The 17,648-nt window shown below is 40.6% G+C and overlaps 2 protein-coding genes across 2 annotated transcripts; both read left to right on the top strand.

The window, feature by feature from the left end:
* Positions 1-7,076: 7,076 nt before the first annotated feature.
* On the top strand, positions 7,077-8,030 carry LOC129504804 (olfactory receptor 51L1-like). Its single transcript, XM_055317686.1, has one exon. It carries the CDS (start codon positions 7,077-7,079, stop codon positions 8,028-8,030), a length of 954 nt encoding a protein of 317 aa, XP_055173661.1.
* A 7,297-nt stretch (positions 8,031-15,327) lies between these two features.
* On the top strand, positions 15,328-16,263 carry LOC129505097 (olfactory receptor 51I2-like). Its single transcript, XM_055318037.1, has one exon. The coding sequence runs from the start codon at positions 15,328-15,330 to the stop codon at positions 16,261-16,263; it is 936 nt and encodes a 311-aa protein (XP_055174012.1).
* The last annotated feature ends 1,385 nt before the right edge of the window (positions 16,264-17,648 follow it).

The following is a 17,648-nucleotide window of genomic DNA, read 5'->3' as shown; positions in this document are numbered from 1 at the left end:
ACTCAGGAAGCCCAAGAGGACCCCCTTGTAATGCCATCCATCAAAGAATGTTCCTCATCATTATCCTAGTTCTGCTTCACTCAGGCCTTCTGGCCCTTCCAGCCTCCTCTGCCACAGGTTACTAGGACCCAGAATGCTTCCTGAGAGTTATTCTTCACAACTCTGGGGCATGGGAAACCTTGTATATAGTCCACCACCTCTCCTCCCTGATCTGGGCTGAACAGAAACCTTGCTGAGTCTGTTTGATAAACTCAATTCTCTCTTTTTTTCCATGGACTTAGGAGTCTAGCAGTTCCTGGGGCCAGAGTAACCATATCCTTACTTCCACAAGAGGCAACTTCTCTTGCCTTTATATCCCAGCGTCTGCCATCTCTTCATTTCTTTTTTTAAAATTTTATTTAAATATCTTTTAGTTTATACTTAGCCTGAGAGAATTCCTTTGGGTGGCGTGAAGATGGTTAATACGTGTCAGATGGGTTTCCGATTTAAATTTTGGCTTTTTTTTTCTGTTTGCCTGGTCAAAGTGGGAGGAGAAATGGTTGTAGCAGCATACCAAAGATCCCTTGGTATAATGGCTCTTGAAAAAGGTAATATAAAAGACAGTTGGGAAAGGTTGGATTATTCACTGAACAGTACTAGCCGAATTTATTCTCCGTGTGGAAGATAAAATTTGATCCTTACCTAAAAGTACACATAAAATGTATTCAATTAAAGAAATAAATGTTAAAAGGAAAACTTGAAAATGTTTAAAAGGAAATATGAGAGAATAGACAATTAAAATACAGTAAAGCAGAACACACCAAAAACAAAAAGACAACACAAACCACACTAAGAGATTAAATCTGCAACATATGTCTATATGAGTAACTGATGTTTAATGTTCAGAATATATAAAGAACCTCTATAAATCAGTAAAAAATTAAAAAGAGAATCCAACAAGAAATTAAGCAAAGATATGAATAGGCAATGCACCTACAAAAAAAAGCCAAATATGCCAATAAAAATCTGAAAATATCTGTATATCTTCATAAGGAATTTGGAAAATAAAATAAATAACAAAAAGGATACCATATTTCACCAATAAAGCTAGCAACATTGGAAAAAAATTCTGATAATACCGAATGTATATCATACACACACACACACACACACACACACACACACACACACAGGAAAAGCATTAAAAACTATGTTGAGATTGATAAACTCTGGAAAATAGCTTTAAGGAAAGGAACAAATCAAATGAGCCATGTTACATGGAAAGTTTTAATTCTATCTAGGAAAAAAATTTAAGGCAAATAAGCAAATTGTTAAGATTTGTTAAAGTCAGGTAAGCTCACAGATGTACATTTACTCAAGTGGTTATTATATCATTCTCTGTGTTTTATAATTAAAATATCTCCTACTTACATACAAACAAAAGTACAAAGTGAAATTTTAAAAAGAACCAAACTCTAAAACTCAACATAAAATGCTCTGTGTTTGTGTGCTATCATGCATGTGGGTGTGCATGCATGCTTATGTGTGTCCATGTGTTGTGTAGAGGGCCATTGGAATCCCAGTGCTTTAGGCTTGGGAAGCCTGAAGGAGCACTAGAGTCTTTTTGTCCTGAAGTCAGACACCCCTTAAACATAGGTTCCATTCTAAGCTTTAATGGAAGTCTACATAGCAGACCACACCACTGAAAGCAGCTGTGAGATTCAGAATGGTTTTCCCATAATGGATGGAATGTATACTGACTGAGAACACAGAATTTAGATATAGATTCGAGTCTGAGTCCTATTTGTGCCACTTATCAACAGAGAAGCCACTAACATTTAAATTTCTTTCTTTTCAAAATGAGGAAATCCATACAGATAATGACATATTTAGAAACTTCCACTTTATTCAAAATTAAAATGAAAACTAAAATTTTTAAGATCATTAATAAACAAATATTAAAAGTTAATAAGCATGAAGTAAAAGAGGGATTTTCCCACACTGGTATGAGAGTATAACTTGATTTGCCTTTTAGAGAAAGTGAGATGCATTGAAAGGCTTAAACATACTCATACCCTGTGTCTCTGAAGCACCACTTCTAGAAAACTATCCTAATGAAATAATTATAAAGGAAATATAAAGATTCTAGAATGTGCACTCCCTGAGGATGAGGATTTGTTTTTTTCTGTTTGGTCACAGAGCTACTTTCAGCAACTACAGTGGTGTTGGACATCCTCTCTAATCTGGATCAACCTCTTAAGAACAAGAGCCTACTTTGCTGAAGGAAGTTCAAGTAAAAAAAACTATTACTTAGCTTCTCCTTAACATCTATGCTACGGAAGTGAGCTCCTTTAGTATTAAGTTCATAGAACTTCTATACTCATGCAGTGTCTATGTTTTCAGCTACCATGTTCTCCACTTCAGTAAAAAACAAGAACAAACCAACAAAACAAAGGTTTGTTCATGCTAATGATAATATTTGGTGTAAATTGTGTGGCCCATTTACCAGCACCATTTCTATACTCCCACATACAGAACTCTTTACAAACATGTCATGTTATTTAATATCTTCATGCCTCCCTAAGCCTTCAAATCTGGCATTGTGTTTGTAAAATACATATTTTCATGTCATTGAAACTTGTCTTCCAGGTAATTGAAATTCACATAATTCTATAATGTCTTGTTTTGGGACAACTCTGAGCCTTTGGGTATTTCTCTCTCTATCTGGAATGTTGGATCCAGTGAGGGAGCAGCCATTAATAAAGAATTCTTGTTAAATCTTTACATTTCCTGTGAAATCTTTTTGTTTTTTTACTCTGTTGGGAAGAATCAGTCCTTTTCAGATCTGTCTCCTGCAAAAAACAATGATTTTCTCAAAAGCGAAGATTGTGTTTTATTGATATTTGCACCCAAGTATATGTTCCAAAGCTTGTGGTGTCTATATATTTGCTGAATGAATGAGCATGGTACCTATATGATAGGAAAGAGAGTCTCAAAAGGAGGCTGGACTGGGGAAAAGGGGATCACAGAAAAGAGGACTGAGGGTTTACCAATAAATTTTCTTGTAACAATAGCAACTAGTGGGAGAAGAGAATGAAGAACCATCTGATTTGCAAAGTATCTCATGACAGTACTTAAAGGTCACTACATTTCCATGGAAGATAAATGGGGTGCCTAATGACCAAGTTCTGGGAAGCTACTGATCCCTCTTTGGTGTATGAAGGTCTATATTTACCTAAAGGAGTTTCCTCTGAGGGCCCAAGACCCAAGGGGGGGAGAACAGAGAGCCATATAATTGCCATTGCAGCAGATGCAGACCTGCATCCTGATTTAGTCAGAAGAGGCTGGGACAGCAAGTGAGAAGTATTGCAGGATTGGAGAAAGAAGCCATAGACAACAAGGGACCAGTAAGTTGTTGAAGGTGCCTAGATGTAGCCAACCCAATGATGTCTCTGGTACCTCCTATCTAGAAGGCCTATAGGTAGGGTGATGGGATAGAGCAGCTTCCAGGTTTATGGCCAGTCTATGGTATCTTATATCCCCATGATCTTTTGAGTTGGAAAGAGAGACCAGAATTTGTCACTAGGTGTTCATTTGCAAACATGGCAGCTTCCTGGGTAAAATCTGAAGCTGGCCCTGGCAGATGGAGGGCAGGGAGAGATTGAAGAAAGAGGCAGGCCACTCCAGATTGGTAGATGGCAGGTTTAATAAACAAAGGAAGTTACTTACAATGGCATGTCTTGGGAACCACAGGAAAAGTAGCTCTCTGCACCTACCACCAGAATCTTGAGTGGCTTCAGTCATGTATACCCTCCAGATGGGCTCAACAATACCGTATTCTCCTAAGGCTGTGTCTGAGGATGAGGAAGGGAGGTAGAAGGCATATTTCAAGGAAAGAGGTGAAGAGTGGGAAGCCTCAGATTCCCTGGGTCTCTCTTATGGGTCAACCTGTGGTCATGTCCTCTTGGTGACCTCCCCCAGCACTGGGCTGAGAATTGGATTGGAGTAAAACAGGGTATGGCAGGAATGGATCATAAGCTCAACAACTCCAGTCCCTCAGCGTATATGGCTTCTAGCACTTCAGAACACTTCTTTCCACAGTCCCTTTAAATCCAATAGTTTCCCTGGAAAGAAGGCAGGGAACACATGAAAATCTTCCATTGCAGAAAAAGGTTAAGATGCAGAAGCATTCACTCGCTTCACCAGTCATGTGGCTGGTTGTCCAAAAACTGCTTAAGAGCTCTGAGTCCCAACTCTGAGCTTCTCACTCTTTGCTTTTGTCAGATGACTTATTGGATTTCCCTTGGAGCTTGCTGCAGATATGAAGGGAAGAGCTAGAGCTCTCATAAGGTAGATAATTTCTGTGGAGAACTTCCAATAAGAAAGTAGTGTTGGAAACTGCAGGTAATAATCTACATCTGTTGAGTGTGTGGTTCCAACTGCACCACATGTAGAGTCACTTATAAATGGCTCTATGATCTACAAAGGGTAATAGTTGTCCTACTTTTTCAGATAAGGAAATTGAGATTAAGTAAATAATTAGCATAATTAAAGAGTTAATAAATGTTAGGGGTATGATTTGAATGCAGACCTAATTTCAGAGCTACTTTCTTCACCACCACACTGTGGTACCTAAAGAAACTGTGTCCAGAAGGCCACAGGACTCCATAGGTCCTTCACTGCCAGCGGGCTTGAGAGAGTGAGATTGAATAGAGTTGGAGATTCCCTGGGTGCCTCCTCACCCCTCTGTTCCTCACGCTTCTCATATTGGCTCCTCAGTCTGACCATATCTCCTATCCCCATCCTCTGTGCTGCTCAGCTTCTCTCTCATGTTGTCTCAAAGGAGACTCTCCTTTCTTCTCAACACCCCCTCCAGACTTGCCACTCTGCACCCACCCCTTTCTCTGCTTCTCCCTTTCTCTCTCCATCCTCCCTCAGTCCCTAAATTTCCCATTAGTTTAGCCCTTGGCTTTCCCCTTCACTACTCCTCTGACTCTGTCCTCTCCCTAGTTGTCTGTCCATGCCTGTCTGGTGCCAGCCTCTCTCTGACCTTAGCCTTGCCACCAGCTCCTCCATCCATTCCTGCTCTGTCTCACATGCTTTCACTCTCATCTTGTGCTCCTCAGGTTCTTCTTCTAAGTCACCAAGCCCCTTTATCCCTGACACTTATCCAGCCCTTTTCTGTTCTTCAACATGTTTCTCCCTAGCTTTCCCCACAACTCAACCTTCTTTGTCCACTTCTTCACAGTCTTCCAGCCCCCTCTGCTTCCTGAACCATGGGTCTCTGCAACTTGCCTTTCAGCATATTTGTTTTAAGGCCATTTCTCTTTTCCTTCCTCTAACTGACCCTCATTATACTTTCTCCCATTCCTCAGCCTCATCCTGTCTGTCCCTCAGTAAATGCTGTGATCTATTCCTCAGGATCCCCTTTTATCCCTGCCCCCAGTTACTCCCTCAGCCTGTTGCACTGTCAGTAGATTCCTAATCTTTCAAGGGCACGTGGCACCTTATGCCAAGATCTAAAACACTCTCATGTTAAGGAGAAGATGGAATTTCTTTCTGCATAACAGGAGGAGATAAAGAGTAAAACTCATAAGGGAAGAATACAAGAAAAGTATTGTTTGGTTTGGTAGCAATAGCAAATATATTTGTGGATTATAATCCAGAGTTGGTGCTAAATTTTATACATATCATATGCTAATTAAAACACATCAATTCTTTACTTAGGAAATAGTATCATTATTTTACTGATGAGGATGCAGAACCAAATATTACATCAGACACTGAGATCTCGGATAGCAGGGCTTGTGTTGTGAGCACCTCTCCAGTACTCCTGTCTTTAGTTCTTAATAAACTAATTTGAGTAAAGAATAGGCTTGGCCCTTATTGCTTCTATTTCAAGGTACACTTATTGATACACTTTTTTTTTGTAATACCTATTCAGGAAATACTGCTCTAATAAGTAGTCCTGATTTATTAAAGTTGAATCAGTTCCCCAGCTTGATTTCTGGAGAGAGATACTTTAAAAACAGAGAAGAAAGAAATAAGAAAGAAAGAAAGAAAGAAAGAAAGAAAGAAAGAAAGAAGAAAGAAAGAAAGAAAGAAAGAAAGAAAAAAGAAAGAAAGAAAGAAAGAAAGAAAGAAAGAAAGAAAGAAAAGAAGGAAAGAAAAGGAAAAGAAAGAAAGAAAGAAAGTTCCAGAAATAAGAGTAAAGGTAGCAGCTTTAAAGATATAGACTGTATTAAGGATGAATTAGCATGACTTCCCAGGGATCTGAGATACCTGAGGCATAAGATACTGGAGAGTGAGTCATGGGTTCTTTGAGAGGGGTTAGATTTGGAAAGAAGCAGGATACCTCTTCTCCTGATCATAGGGACATGTGGGGAGGATCTCATAATGGCAATAAGGAGAGCAGACTGGATGAGGAAACTCTCTACAGTCATTCTTGATTTGCTTAGAAAAATTGGATATAATTTCTTCTACAGGAAAAGCTTGGAAGGTTTAGTCATACAAAAAAGACAACTTGGGAGTAACAGAATTTCAGAGAATCTCAGCACTGTTAAGGTTGAGCTCTAGATTTTTTTTAAAGATTTTATTTATTTATTCATGAGAGGCACACACACACAGAGAAAGAGGCAGAGACCAAGGCAGAGGGAGAAGCAGGCTCCATTCAGGGAGCCTGACGTGAGACTTGATCCCAGGTCTCCAGGATCACACCCCAGGCCGAAGGTGGTGCAAAACTGCTGAGCCACCGGGGCTGCCCATTTTCTAAGAGAAGTTAAAAAACAACAATAATCCTATCTTTCACAACTGATTAAGAACAAAAGTAGAGGAAAACCCTTGTTGAGGCTTACTGTCATGAGGTAAGCAAAGGAATGGATGGGAATAAGACAAAGAAAGGAGGAAGCAGGAAAATGACAGGCTGCTTCTGTGGGCAGTGGTTAATCAAGAGGTCACTGAGGCCACAGTATATTAGAAAGACCAGACCGGCCAGCAGGGGATTGGTGTCCGGTGATAGCAGGAGTGCTCAGTGCTTAATGGCCTAGTAACTCTCAAAACACCACCCCCTTTTCCTAGAGTGAATAGACTTCTTGAGAATGAGGATATCCACCCTACCAAGGGCCAACATGAGCTTCTCTACATTCCTGCTAACAGGTTTCCCAGGCCTGGAATGGGCTCACCACTGGCTCTCACTACCCATTTTTGTAGGATACTTGGTGGCCCTCATAGGTAATGCTACCATCTTGCATCTGGTACGAACTGAACCTTCTCTCCAGCAGCCCATGTACTACTTCTTGGCCATCCTGGCTGTGACAGACTTGGGCCTGTGCATGTCCACGCTGCCCTCAGTGTTAGGTGTACTGTGGTTTGACGCCCGGAGGGTGGGCCTGGTGCCGTGTGTTCTGCAGCAGCATTTCCTGCACTCCTTCTCCTTCATGGAGTCAGCTGTGCTCTTTGCTATGGCCCTGGACCACCTGGTGGCCATCCGGTTCCCATTGCATTATGCATCTGTGCTCACAGGTCCTCGCGTGGCACTGGCCGGGGCTGTGCTGGGTATGCGCAGTGCCGCCATCACAGCTGCGCCCTCACTGCATCTGTTGAAGTTTGACTATTGTCGCCCAGGGTCTCTGTCTCATGCCTACTGCCTTCACCAGGACATGATCCGCCTGGCCTGCTCCGACACACGCTTCAACAGACTCTATGGGCTGTGCATCATCATGCTGGCCATGGGTTCAGATGTCCTTTTCATCCTGCTCTCCTACACTGTCATCGTCCGCACTGTGCTGGCCATTGCTTCTGCCAGGGAGAGGCTCAAAGCCCTCAATACTTGTGTCTCGCACATCCTGGCTGTGCTTTGCTTCTATGTGCCTGTGCTAGGCCTTTCCATCGTGCACAGATTTGGACACCACACTTCGCCCTTAGTGCACATCCTCATGGGCACCGTCTCCGTGCTCTTCCCACCCCTGATGAACCCTGTTATCTATAGCATCAAGACCCAGCAGATCCGCAGGGCCATCCTCAAGGTGGTTTCACTGGGGAAGATACAGTGAGGCATTGGCAATGGACTACAGCAGTTCAAAATGAGGAATGAGTTCATGCTTCTTTTTAAGCCTTCATACCGTAAAGCAAGTTCTGCTTACCTATTTTAGTTTGATCAATTGATTGTACATCGTGAATTGACTCTAATGTTAAAATCAAATAAAGTCTATGCTCATACTACGTATGTACGTCCTTATGAATGTAAAGTGGCTACTTTCTTATATTAAAAAGAATGATTTTTTTTTTACTTAAATGTTTGCATGTTCAAAGTGATTTTTATATTTTCTCCTCTACTGATTTGGTAGAACTCTAATTACATAATGTTGTCCGTGATAAGTTACTCTGATTATGTGGAGACTTAAATCATCACTTCACATTTTTTGGATTAACTAATGAGTTTGCCACCATTCTTTAAAATATAATAATTCTATTATAGGAGAAAAATGAGTGGGAAATATCAGAAAGGGAGACAGAACATGAAAGACTCCTAACTCTGGGAAACGATCTAGGGGTGGTGGAAAGGGAGGTGGGCGGGGGATGGGGGTGACTGGGTGATGGGCACTGAGGGGGGCACTTGACGGGATGAGCATTGGGTGTTATTCTATATGTTGGTAAATTGAACACCAATAAAAAACAAATTTTTAAAAAAATAAATAAAAGTCACAAAATGAAAGAAAAATTAAAAAAATAATTCTATTATATACATTTATCAGGGAAAGTTTTTTTGTATATCTAAGAGTAACTTTCCAATATGTCTTTTTTTTTCTATATCATAGTCTGGGACAGAATTAAGTCCGGAGGAGGCATACAGGCTTAATTTATAGGGTCCCTGGGTGGCTCATTTAAGCACCTGACTCTTGATACCGGCTCATATCATGATCGCAGGGTCATGAGACTGAGCCCCAAGTCTAGCTCTGTGTGGGGTGTGGAGCCTGCTTAGGACTCCCTCTCTCATTCTTCCTCTCCCTCTGCCTTTCCCCCCTCTATTTCTACTCTCTTTCTCATTAAAAATAAAGCTTAATTTATAACCTGAACAAGAAAAATTGATTGACGGAGTTTCAGATCTGTAGGTAGTAATGTGACAGAAGTATGTCCTTGAATTGCAAACCTAAGGAAAAACCCCCAGATCTGAGTACAAGGTGCAAATTCAACAGGCCACTTAGATGATACTTTGCCAGTTTCAGTACAAGACAATTTCTGCTATCCCCTTAGGACACAAGAATGTCACTGACCAATAAGGTTTAGGACAAAGGACAATTATCAGAGTATTTTAGAAGGATCTTTAAGCAGACATATACTATCATACAAATACATAAGTTATAAGAGACATGCAGGACATTTATGCACATACACAGACGTGAATGGATATTCAGTTTCACTTTTCACCCAGATCTGAGGGTTCTTTCCTTGGATTAATGAGTCAAGGACATACCTCTGTCATATCACCACCTACACAAATGCACATTTGATGGTAAATATATTCGTGGGAAAATATACATGCTTATAGGTTCATAAAAACTTGCAAACAAATTTCTACCTGAAGGAACATGGTATATATACATCTACACACATGCACACACACACATGCATTCAGATGCATATTTACATGAATTTACACACTAGCAAATGCACATAAAAGCATGCTCACACAGATATGTATACCCACACACACACACACACACATACACATCTTGTATATTATCTCTGAATTTGACTTATAGTTCCCCAGAGAGCATCTCCTGGGATCCTCTGCTCTTGGCCCAATTCCTGCAGGCCTAGAGGCAACACATTCTTCTGAGGCTGGTTTGCCTGTGTATCCCAGAGGACTGCCTGGCAAAATTGAGAGGAGAAGGCTAGTTCTAAAGTCACAATAAATAAGAAGGCCAGTCAGCCCCTGCTTCTAGGTAGTGAGCTGAAGACCAGCCTGAGACTGACTACCTTGAATGGGTAGGTGGACCTTCATAGAGGAGTAGTGGAGTTGGCATAGAAGTCCAGCCAATTGGATCAGGAGGATGGGAAATCTCCAGTTCAGGTGAGCTGAAATGGGTTTCCTTTCTGAGATGCAACTCATTTCCAGCACAGATTTTATGCTCCCCTTTCTTCATGTCATGAAATATCCCTCCTGGCAGGACTCAGACTTTTATCCAGAAAGCCTCACTGTGACAGAGAAATACTTGATCTTTTTTATTCAATTCTTCTCTATTAATTCAGGAAAACTGGGGCAGGGAAACCTCCATTTTTTTTCCAAGTCCAAATTTTAAAGTAGGTATTTAATTCTCCTTTTAAATCGTTGTTTCTAAAAAAAAAAAAAAAATCGTTGTTTCTTAGACCTATTTACCCTCCACTCCCTCACCTTCCATGTCAATAGTCCTTGTCCCCTCTGTCCCATGCAGGCAGCCACATAGCCTGTAGGGCCTAGTCACTCTTGAAACCAGCTCCTAGATGACATGTGTTTTTCACTGTCCTTCCTCCCCATCTGGTTGACTGATTCCTCCAACCCATTTGTTACCATGGGCTTCCTTGTACCACTTTTGTTCAGGCTCCTTGTTCTCTTAAACTGCAGGTTTGCCACTGTGAGTTGGCAAGTCACTTGAAATGCTGATCTCTCACTTTCCCAAGTTGTTAAATGTGTATGAGTGAGTTGTTTTGAGTATTTTGAGAATAAGTCAGGTGACCTATATACAAAGATAACACATACAGGGCACCCTTCCAGAGTACCTGATACATTGTACTAAATCAATGTGGATTGCTTTTCTTTTCTTGTTTTTTTTTTTTTTAATTTTTATTTATTTATGATAGTCAGAGAGAGAGAGAGAGAGAGAGAGAGGCGCAGAGACATAGGCAGAGGGAGAAGCAGGCTCCATGCACTGGGAGCCCGACGTGGGATTCGATCCCGGGTCTCCAGGATCGCGCCCTGGGCCAAAGGCAGGCGCCAAACCGCTGCGCCACCCAGGGATCCCCTTTTCTTTTCTTGTAATTCTAAGTAAGAATTACCAAATTCTAAGCAAGAATTACCTTTTCCCCACCAAACACCAGGCTTTAACCTCCTTTTAAAATATTTCCCTCTCAACCCACACACCTCTTTCATCAGCATCGATCTCTGACTTCCTAAGGTAACAGCTTTTCATATACAATGGAGTAAAATGATATTACATGATTTTTTTTTTGTCTTGAGAGGTTATCATTTGATAGAAGAAGACAAAGTCCTTCCACTGTTTCCTGCCTCAAATTCCCAGCCTAGACCTTATCACCATATCAATATGCACCTTCTTTCCTGTTTCCTGCCTTCCTGTGTCCCTTCCCTTTTATTAAGCCCTGGTGACATGCTCAAAATGTAGGCCCTCCATATTTTATTTTATTTTAATTAATTAATTAATTAATTAATTAATTTATTGTAGTCAGAGAGAGAGAGAGAGAGAGAGGCAGAGACACAGGCAGAGGCAGAAGCAGGCTCCATGCACCGGGAGCCCGATGTGGGATTCCATCCCGGGACTCCAGGATCGCGCCCTGGGCCAAAGGCAGGCGCTAAACCGCTGCGCCACCCAGGGATCCCAGGGCCTCCATTTTCTTTGGAAGAACTTACAGACAACCAGAAGAAGGCACACGAACAACTTAAATGGCAATACAGGGGATGGAGTGCTAGATTAGAGGGAGGTGCTGCTGCAGAAAGTGATTAACCACATGCCCAAGTGAGGAAGACATCACAGGACTGACATCTGAGCCAGATGTTCCAAAACAATGATGAAAGTTACATTAGTTTTAAAATATAATTTTTAGTTGATCTGAATGCTGAAGTGCTTAAGAAATGGAAGGCAGAAAGGAAAATAATAACAAAAATCAAAGGAATGACCAGGAGAGGAAAAGAGGAATTAGGATGTGTCAGGATTTGCAGTATCTTATGGTTTGACTCCCTCCCTTTTCCCCACCTTCCCCTATGTTCAAGTATTATTTCTTGAATTCCACATTTGAGTGAGATCATATGGTATCTGTATTTCTCTGACTGACTTGTTTTACCTAGCATAATATACTCTAGCTCCATCCAGGTTGTTGCAAATGGCAAGATTTCCTTTTTTTTTTTTTTTTTTTTTTGAGAGAGAGTCCACTTAAGTGGGGGTGGGGAGGGGCAGAGAGGGAGGGAGAGAATCCCATCAGGCTCCACACTTACTGGATGCAACGTGTGGCTCAATCTCATGACCCTGAGATCATGACCTGAGCTGAAATCAAGAGTTGGATGCTTAATTGACCAAGCCACCCAGGCACCCCAAGATTTCATTCTTTTTTGTGGCTGAGTATTATTCCTGTGTGTGTGTGTGTGTGTGTGTGTGTGTGTGTGTGTGTATCTCACTTGGGTTCTTTCCATAGTTTGTCTATTGTTGATAATGCTACCATAAACATTGGGGTGCATGTGCCCCTTCAAATTAGTATTTTTGTATCCTATGGGTAAATATGTAGTAGTACAACTGCTGGGTCATAGACTAGCTCTATTTTTAACTTTTTGAGGAACCTCCATACCTTTTTCCAGAGTGGCTGCACCAGTTTTGTTGTTGTTGTTGTTGTAATATAGGTGACATTCATCCACATCCTGATGGCTCAGGAAGCAGAGGCAAATGATTTCTTACAGGCATTCCAGATATTTGTAAATGCAATAAGGTTGGGATAAAGATACAAAAGTGTTATCTTCAATCTAGAAAAATTTAAGCAATTCAGAAATTGCTTAATTGAAAAAAAAAAGAGGATAAGGCTGGAGAGAGAAAGGCCTAAGTGAAAAATGATTATGTAAAAATTAAATGTCGGGCAGCCCAGGTGGCTCAGTGGTTTAGCACCACCGTCAGCCCAGGGTGTGTGATCCTGGAGACCCAGGATCAAGTCCCAGTTCGGGCTCCCTGCATGGACCCTCCTTCTCCCTCTGCCTGTGTCTCTGCCTCTTTCTCTTTCTCTCTCTGTGTCTTTCATGAATAAATAAATACATAAATAAATTAAAAAAATAAAATTAATAAAATAAAATAAAAATTAAATGCCTGACTTACATTGACATTATTATTACCATTATTTCACCAGCAAAAGTAACAGTTGCTGGAAGTATGTAGTATGCTACCTGCTTCATACACATTCACTGGTGTAAGCCTCAGACAAGCCTAGGGCTACATATTATGTCTGCTTTCTAGATAAGGAATAGAGAGCCCATGGGAGAGTGACAAACCAGGATTCCAACCCAGGTAATCTGACCCCATACTCTGCAGCCCTACCTTTTTATGCACACTGTTCTGAAATTCCAAAATACGTAACATGAAATCTAAGAGCAATACATAAATAAGCAATAAATAAATACACATTTGTAAATGAAGGTTGAATTCTAAGTAATCCAAAGATATTGCTAAAAACAAAGCAAACTCTTACATACTATAAACAGGAAGTAAATAACTTCGACTGTTATTATGCCAAATTGAGGAGTGGAAGGGTCAAGCTGAAAGGGATAATATACCCCAAATACTAATTAGAAAAGCAGTCAGGCTCAGAGTATCAGCCACATAAATGGTTCCTAGTCAAGGAACACCTCATGACATCATTGAAATCTGTCCCTCAGAGAGAAGTCACAGGTCTTTATCAAAGATCTAATGTCTCCCACGAGAGGCAATACTACTTTCTTATAGTTAGTGATCACCAGATAGTTTATAAGGCTCTTTTAGGGATCCACGTTGGGCATGGAGCTTCCTTAAAAAGAAAAGACTCTTGTATACACATTATTATATTTACTCTCCTTAATTTTTACTATATACTATATGATTATCTCCATTTTGCAGATTTAAAGTCCTATTTGCAGATTCAATTGTATCCCATCTTCTGTGTCTCCAAATTCCGCATCGTCAATACACTTCCCTCCATGTCATGTTTTTACATTTGTTTGTTTCCAATGGGAAATAAGATCTGTTTTCTTTACCTGACGAGAAAGATATCCTTTTCTTCCTCTCTCATTTTTCTTTCTAACCTGTCAATTTTGATTGAACTTCCATACTGAAGTTGGAAGTTTCTTCACAGATACAACTTCTTGATATGCAAACATCTTTCCCTTTCTCAACATATTCATCTCTTGGATAGTGTAAAATGATGCAAGTGGCCTTCCAGACAGGCTTTCCAAAACCATCAACACTATTGAGGTGGGCCATCATGGATAAAAAGACTTCTGTTTTGGGGGTGCCTGGGTGGCTAAGTTTGTTAAATATGCAACTCTTGGTTTTGGCTCAGGTCATGATCTCAGGGTCCTGAGATCAAGCCTCAAGCCCCGCAGAGAGCCTGCATGGGATTGTCTCACTCCTTCTACTTCTTCCACCTGTCCCTCTCCTACTCCTCTCTGTCCCCAGTGTGCTATCTTTCACATCTGCCTCAAATAAATTAATTAATCCTTTTTTAAAAGGCTTTTGTTTTTATATGTGCAGTTTCAAAAACATGGACTACTGCTCATCATTTTCATAGACACAGTAAGTATTGATTAAGCATGCTGTCGTGTGTGGATTGACTGTGGGAGAGGAATTATCCATTGAACAGAATATTTCTTCCCATTAATAGAAATTCCAGTGGTCAAAGTATTTCTTTTCATCAACCTTTATAACATTGACTTTTTCCATGCTTTCTTCCACTTTGGGTAAAAACCAAAATGATCATTCAGAAGGTTGTAGAAAGAATATGGAGAACTGAGCCCATTTTAGAAGTGTTTTATCCAGTAAAACTAGATAAGTCTGTGTCTCCAGTGGAGAGCAGTCTTCGATACTGCTTGGGGTGGCAGAGATGGGCATTTAGAATCTTTATCTCCTGAGCCATCCTCTACTAACATTGAAGTAAGTGTATTCTAACCTCTGTTTCCATTGGCTACTTAAAACCCAATATGCTCCAACAGGGAACTCAGAGAATGTCTGACAGATTACAGCTTTCTTTGTGTTAATGTTTTTCCAATGATGTCTTTTTAAAACTACACAATACGATCTCTTGATAGAAACATGGAAAACATTCAATTCTTACCAAACACAGTGGAACCAGTATAGAGATTAGTTTTAAATACGAATGATAAAATATCCTATCAGATTCTCTTATTTTGAAGATTGCCTATTTCTAAGTATGACCCCACATTTTTGTTTAGCATCAAAGACCAAAAAGAACTGATCATGAATGGGAGGAGGGACATAAGTGGGCAGATCATATGAGGCAGAGGAAATTGCAGGTTATCTCACTCTCCAATAACCTTTATGTGTTTCACCCCAGGTTATATCTCTGGTACCTGCTTAGGTCAAAGTTCTCGGACTCCAACATAGGAAAATGTTCAACAGCAGTCACTTCAATCCCAAGTATTTTCTGCTAACTGGTCTCCCTGGTCTGGAGGCCCTGTACCCTTGGTTTATTGTCCCATTCTGCTCCATATATCTTGTGGCCCTTGTGGGCAATAGCCTGGTCCTGGCAGTGATCAGGAAAAACACCACTCTGCACCAGCCGATGTACCTTTTTCTAGCTATGCTGGCCTTTGCAGAACTTGGTGTCTCTGCTTCTACACTGCCCACTGTGTTGGGCATCTTCCTTTTTGGTGCCAATGAGATCTGCTTTGAAGCCTGCCTTTTTCAGATGTTCTCCATACATTGCTTTTCCATCATGGAGTCAGGAGTTCTGCTGGCCATGTCTGTGGACCGTTTTGTGGCCATCTACAACCCACTGAGGTACACAGCCATCCTGACCAGGCCCCGTATTGCCGCTACTGGTGCTGCACTTGGACTGAAGAGTGTGATGCTTATGTTCCCACTGCCCTTCCTCCTGAAGCGTCTGCCCTTCTGTGGCCACAATGTCCTCTCCCACTCCTACTGCCTTCACTCAGATCTAATCCAGCTGCCCTGTGGGGATACGCGTCCCAACAGCATTCTGGGGCTCTGCATTGTTACTTCCACTTTTGGGCTGGACTCGCTGCTCATCATCCTCTCTTATGTGCTGATCCTCTACACAGTGCTGGGCATTACCTCTGGGGAGGGAAGGTGTAAGGCCCTCAACACATGTGTGTCACATATGTGTGCAGTGCTTGTGTATTATGTGCCCATGATCAGCGTGGCTCTGGTGCACCGCTTCATGAAGCACGCTGCACCCGCTCTCCGTCTACTCCTGGCCAACGTCTATCTTCTGGTGCCTCCTGTGCTCAACCCCATCATCTACAGTGTTAAGACAAAACAGATTCGCCAGGGGCTCATCCAACTCGTTCTTCCAAGAAAATAATAAGGAGGTTAGGGCCGGTGAGATGGTTACCCACAAGCCACTCCTTTTCATCACCACAAAGGTGGTCCAGGGAAGCATAGAGTGCTTCAATGGCACCAGTAGCAGCAATATGGGACCTGGTCATCTTGTCAAAGTTAGAAAGGTTGATAAGGCTGCATTTTGATGAATGTATTGAGAGCTCACATTTCATATACAAGAGGTCATAATCTAAATCAGTATTGTATAGTATTTCGTCAGCTACTTTGTTATATGTATCAACTTAAAATGTACCTAGTCTTTAACCCAGAAATTCCAATTCTTAGCACTGCCCTAGATTTATGCTCTGCTGTTTGTTTATGACCACAGAGACTTGAAAAAGAATTTTCACTTCAGCAATGTTTGAAATAAAATAATAGTAATTTAAAAAACTAATTGGCTGTCCATAAGTAAACAGTTAAAGGAGTTGGGAATCTATCCATACTATGGAGTATTCTACAGTGTAAAAAAGACCTAAATTGATAGGTATTCAAAGTTTAAGCAAGAGATAGGAAGATACACACACACACACACACACACACACACTCATGTATTTAATAACACTTTTTGTAAAACAATTTAATCATATAAAATATCAGTTAATTTCTGAATTTAAAAATGCATGCTAAACTGATAATAATAATAGCTTCTTTTGGAGGAGACTGTGATGGTGTAGAGAGACACAAAAGGAATTCTTTATCTGTATTATTTAAAAAAATTAAGAATAAAGCATTCAACATTTTCCTTCCTTATAAAAATACACAATATTATGTATGTATATATATATATATATGCATATTTAAGTTTATAGTGAAAACCTATTCAGATCTTAGAACAATTAGAAGCAAACTAGGTACTAAGAACAAAGCCCTATAATTGAGAATAAGCCCAGAAGGAATAGTTTCATAAATCAGGAATCTGTACAGTTCTTGAGGAATACTGACTTTGGGGAATAACACTAATTCCGCCTATTAAGGTATCATTGGAAAAATCTACTGTACATGGACACTGAGATGGTGAAGTGGAAAGCAGAGAGAATTATTTGCTAATGCCAAATATCCTTAGTCAGATTGAGATTTTGAAATGTGAGTTTCCAGAATCTGTGCTGAGTTGAAGTCATTGCACATGAAATGTTAGTAAGGAGACACAGGAAGCTTGTTTTTTTCTGAGAAGCTTGTTTTCCTCATTGAGGCCTGGATTTACAAGTGTCTCTGTCCTCCTCACAAGACAAGTTGCTTCCCTATTTGAATTCTAACTGCAGTTTTCCTTCTTGCTGTTTGTCTCAGACCATACAGGAAAATGGTAATCAATAATTATCTTGTACTGTTTTATTTTTTATGTCCAGTACATTTTAAGTTCAGTAAGGTAGG

This window comes from Nyctereutes procyonoides, unplaced genomic scaffold, assembly GCF_905146905.1.
Source record: "Nyctereutes procyonoides isolate TBG_1078 unplaced genomic scaffold, NYPRO_anot_genome, whole genome shotgun sequence".
Lineage (NCBI taxonomy): Eukaryota > Metazoa > Chordata > Mammalia > Carnivora > Canidae > Nyctereutes > Nyctereutes procyonoides.
Note: the sequence above shows the minus strand (reverse complement) of the source record. Positions and strands in the feature narration are given on the sequence as shown.

What these genes read in the sequence shown, in the direction of transcription:
- LOC129504804 (XM_055317686.1), top strand. Translation starts at nt 7,077, where the DNA reads ATGAGGATATCCACCCTACCAAGGGCCAACATGAGCTTCTCTACATTC.
- LOC129505097 (XM_055318037.1), top strand. Translation starts at nt 15,328, where the DNA reads ATGTTCAACAGCAGTCACTTCAATCCCAAGTATTTTCTGCTAACTGGT.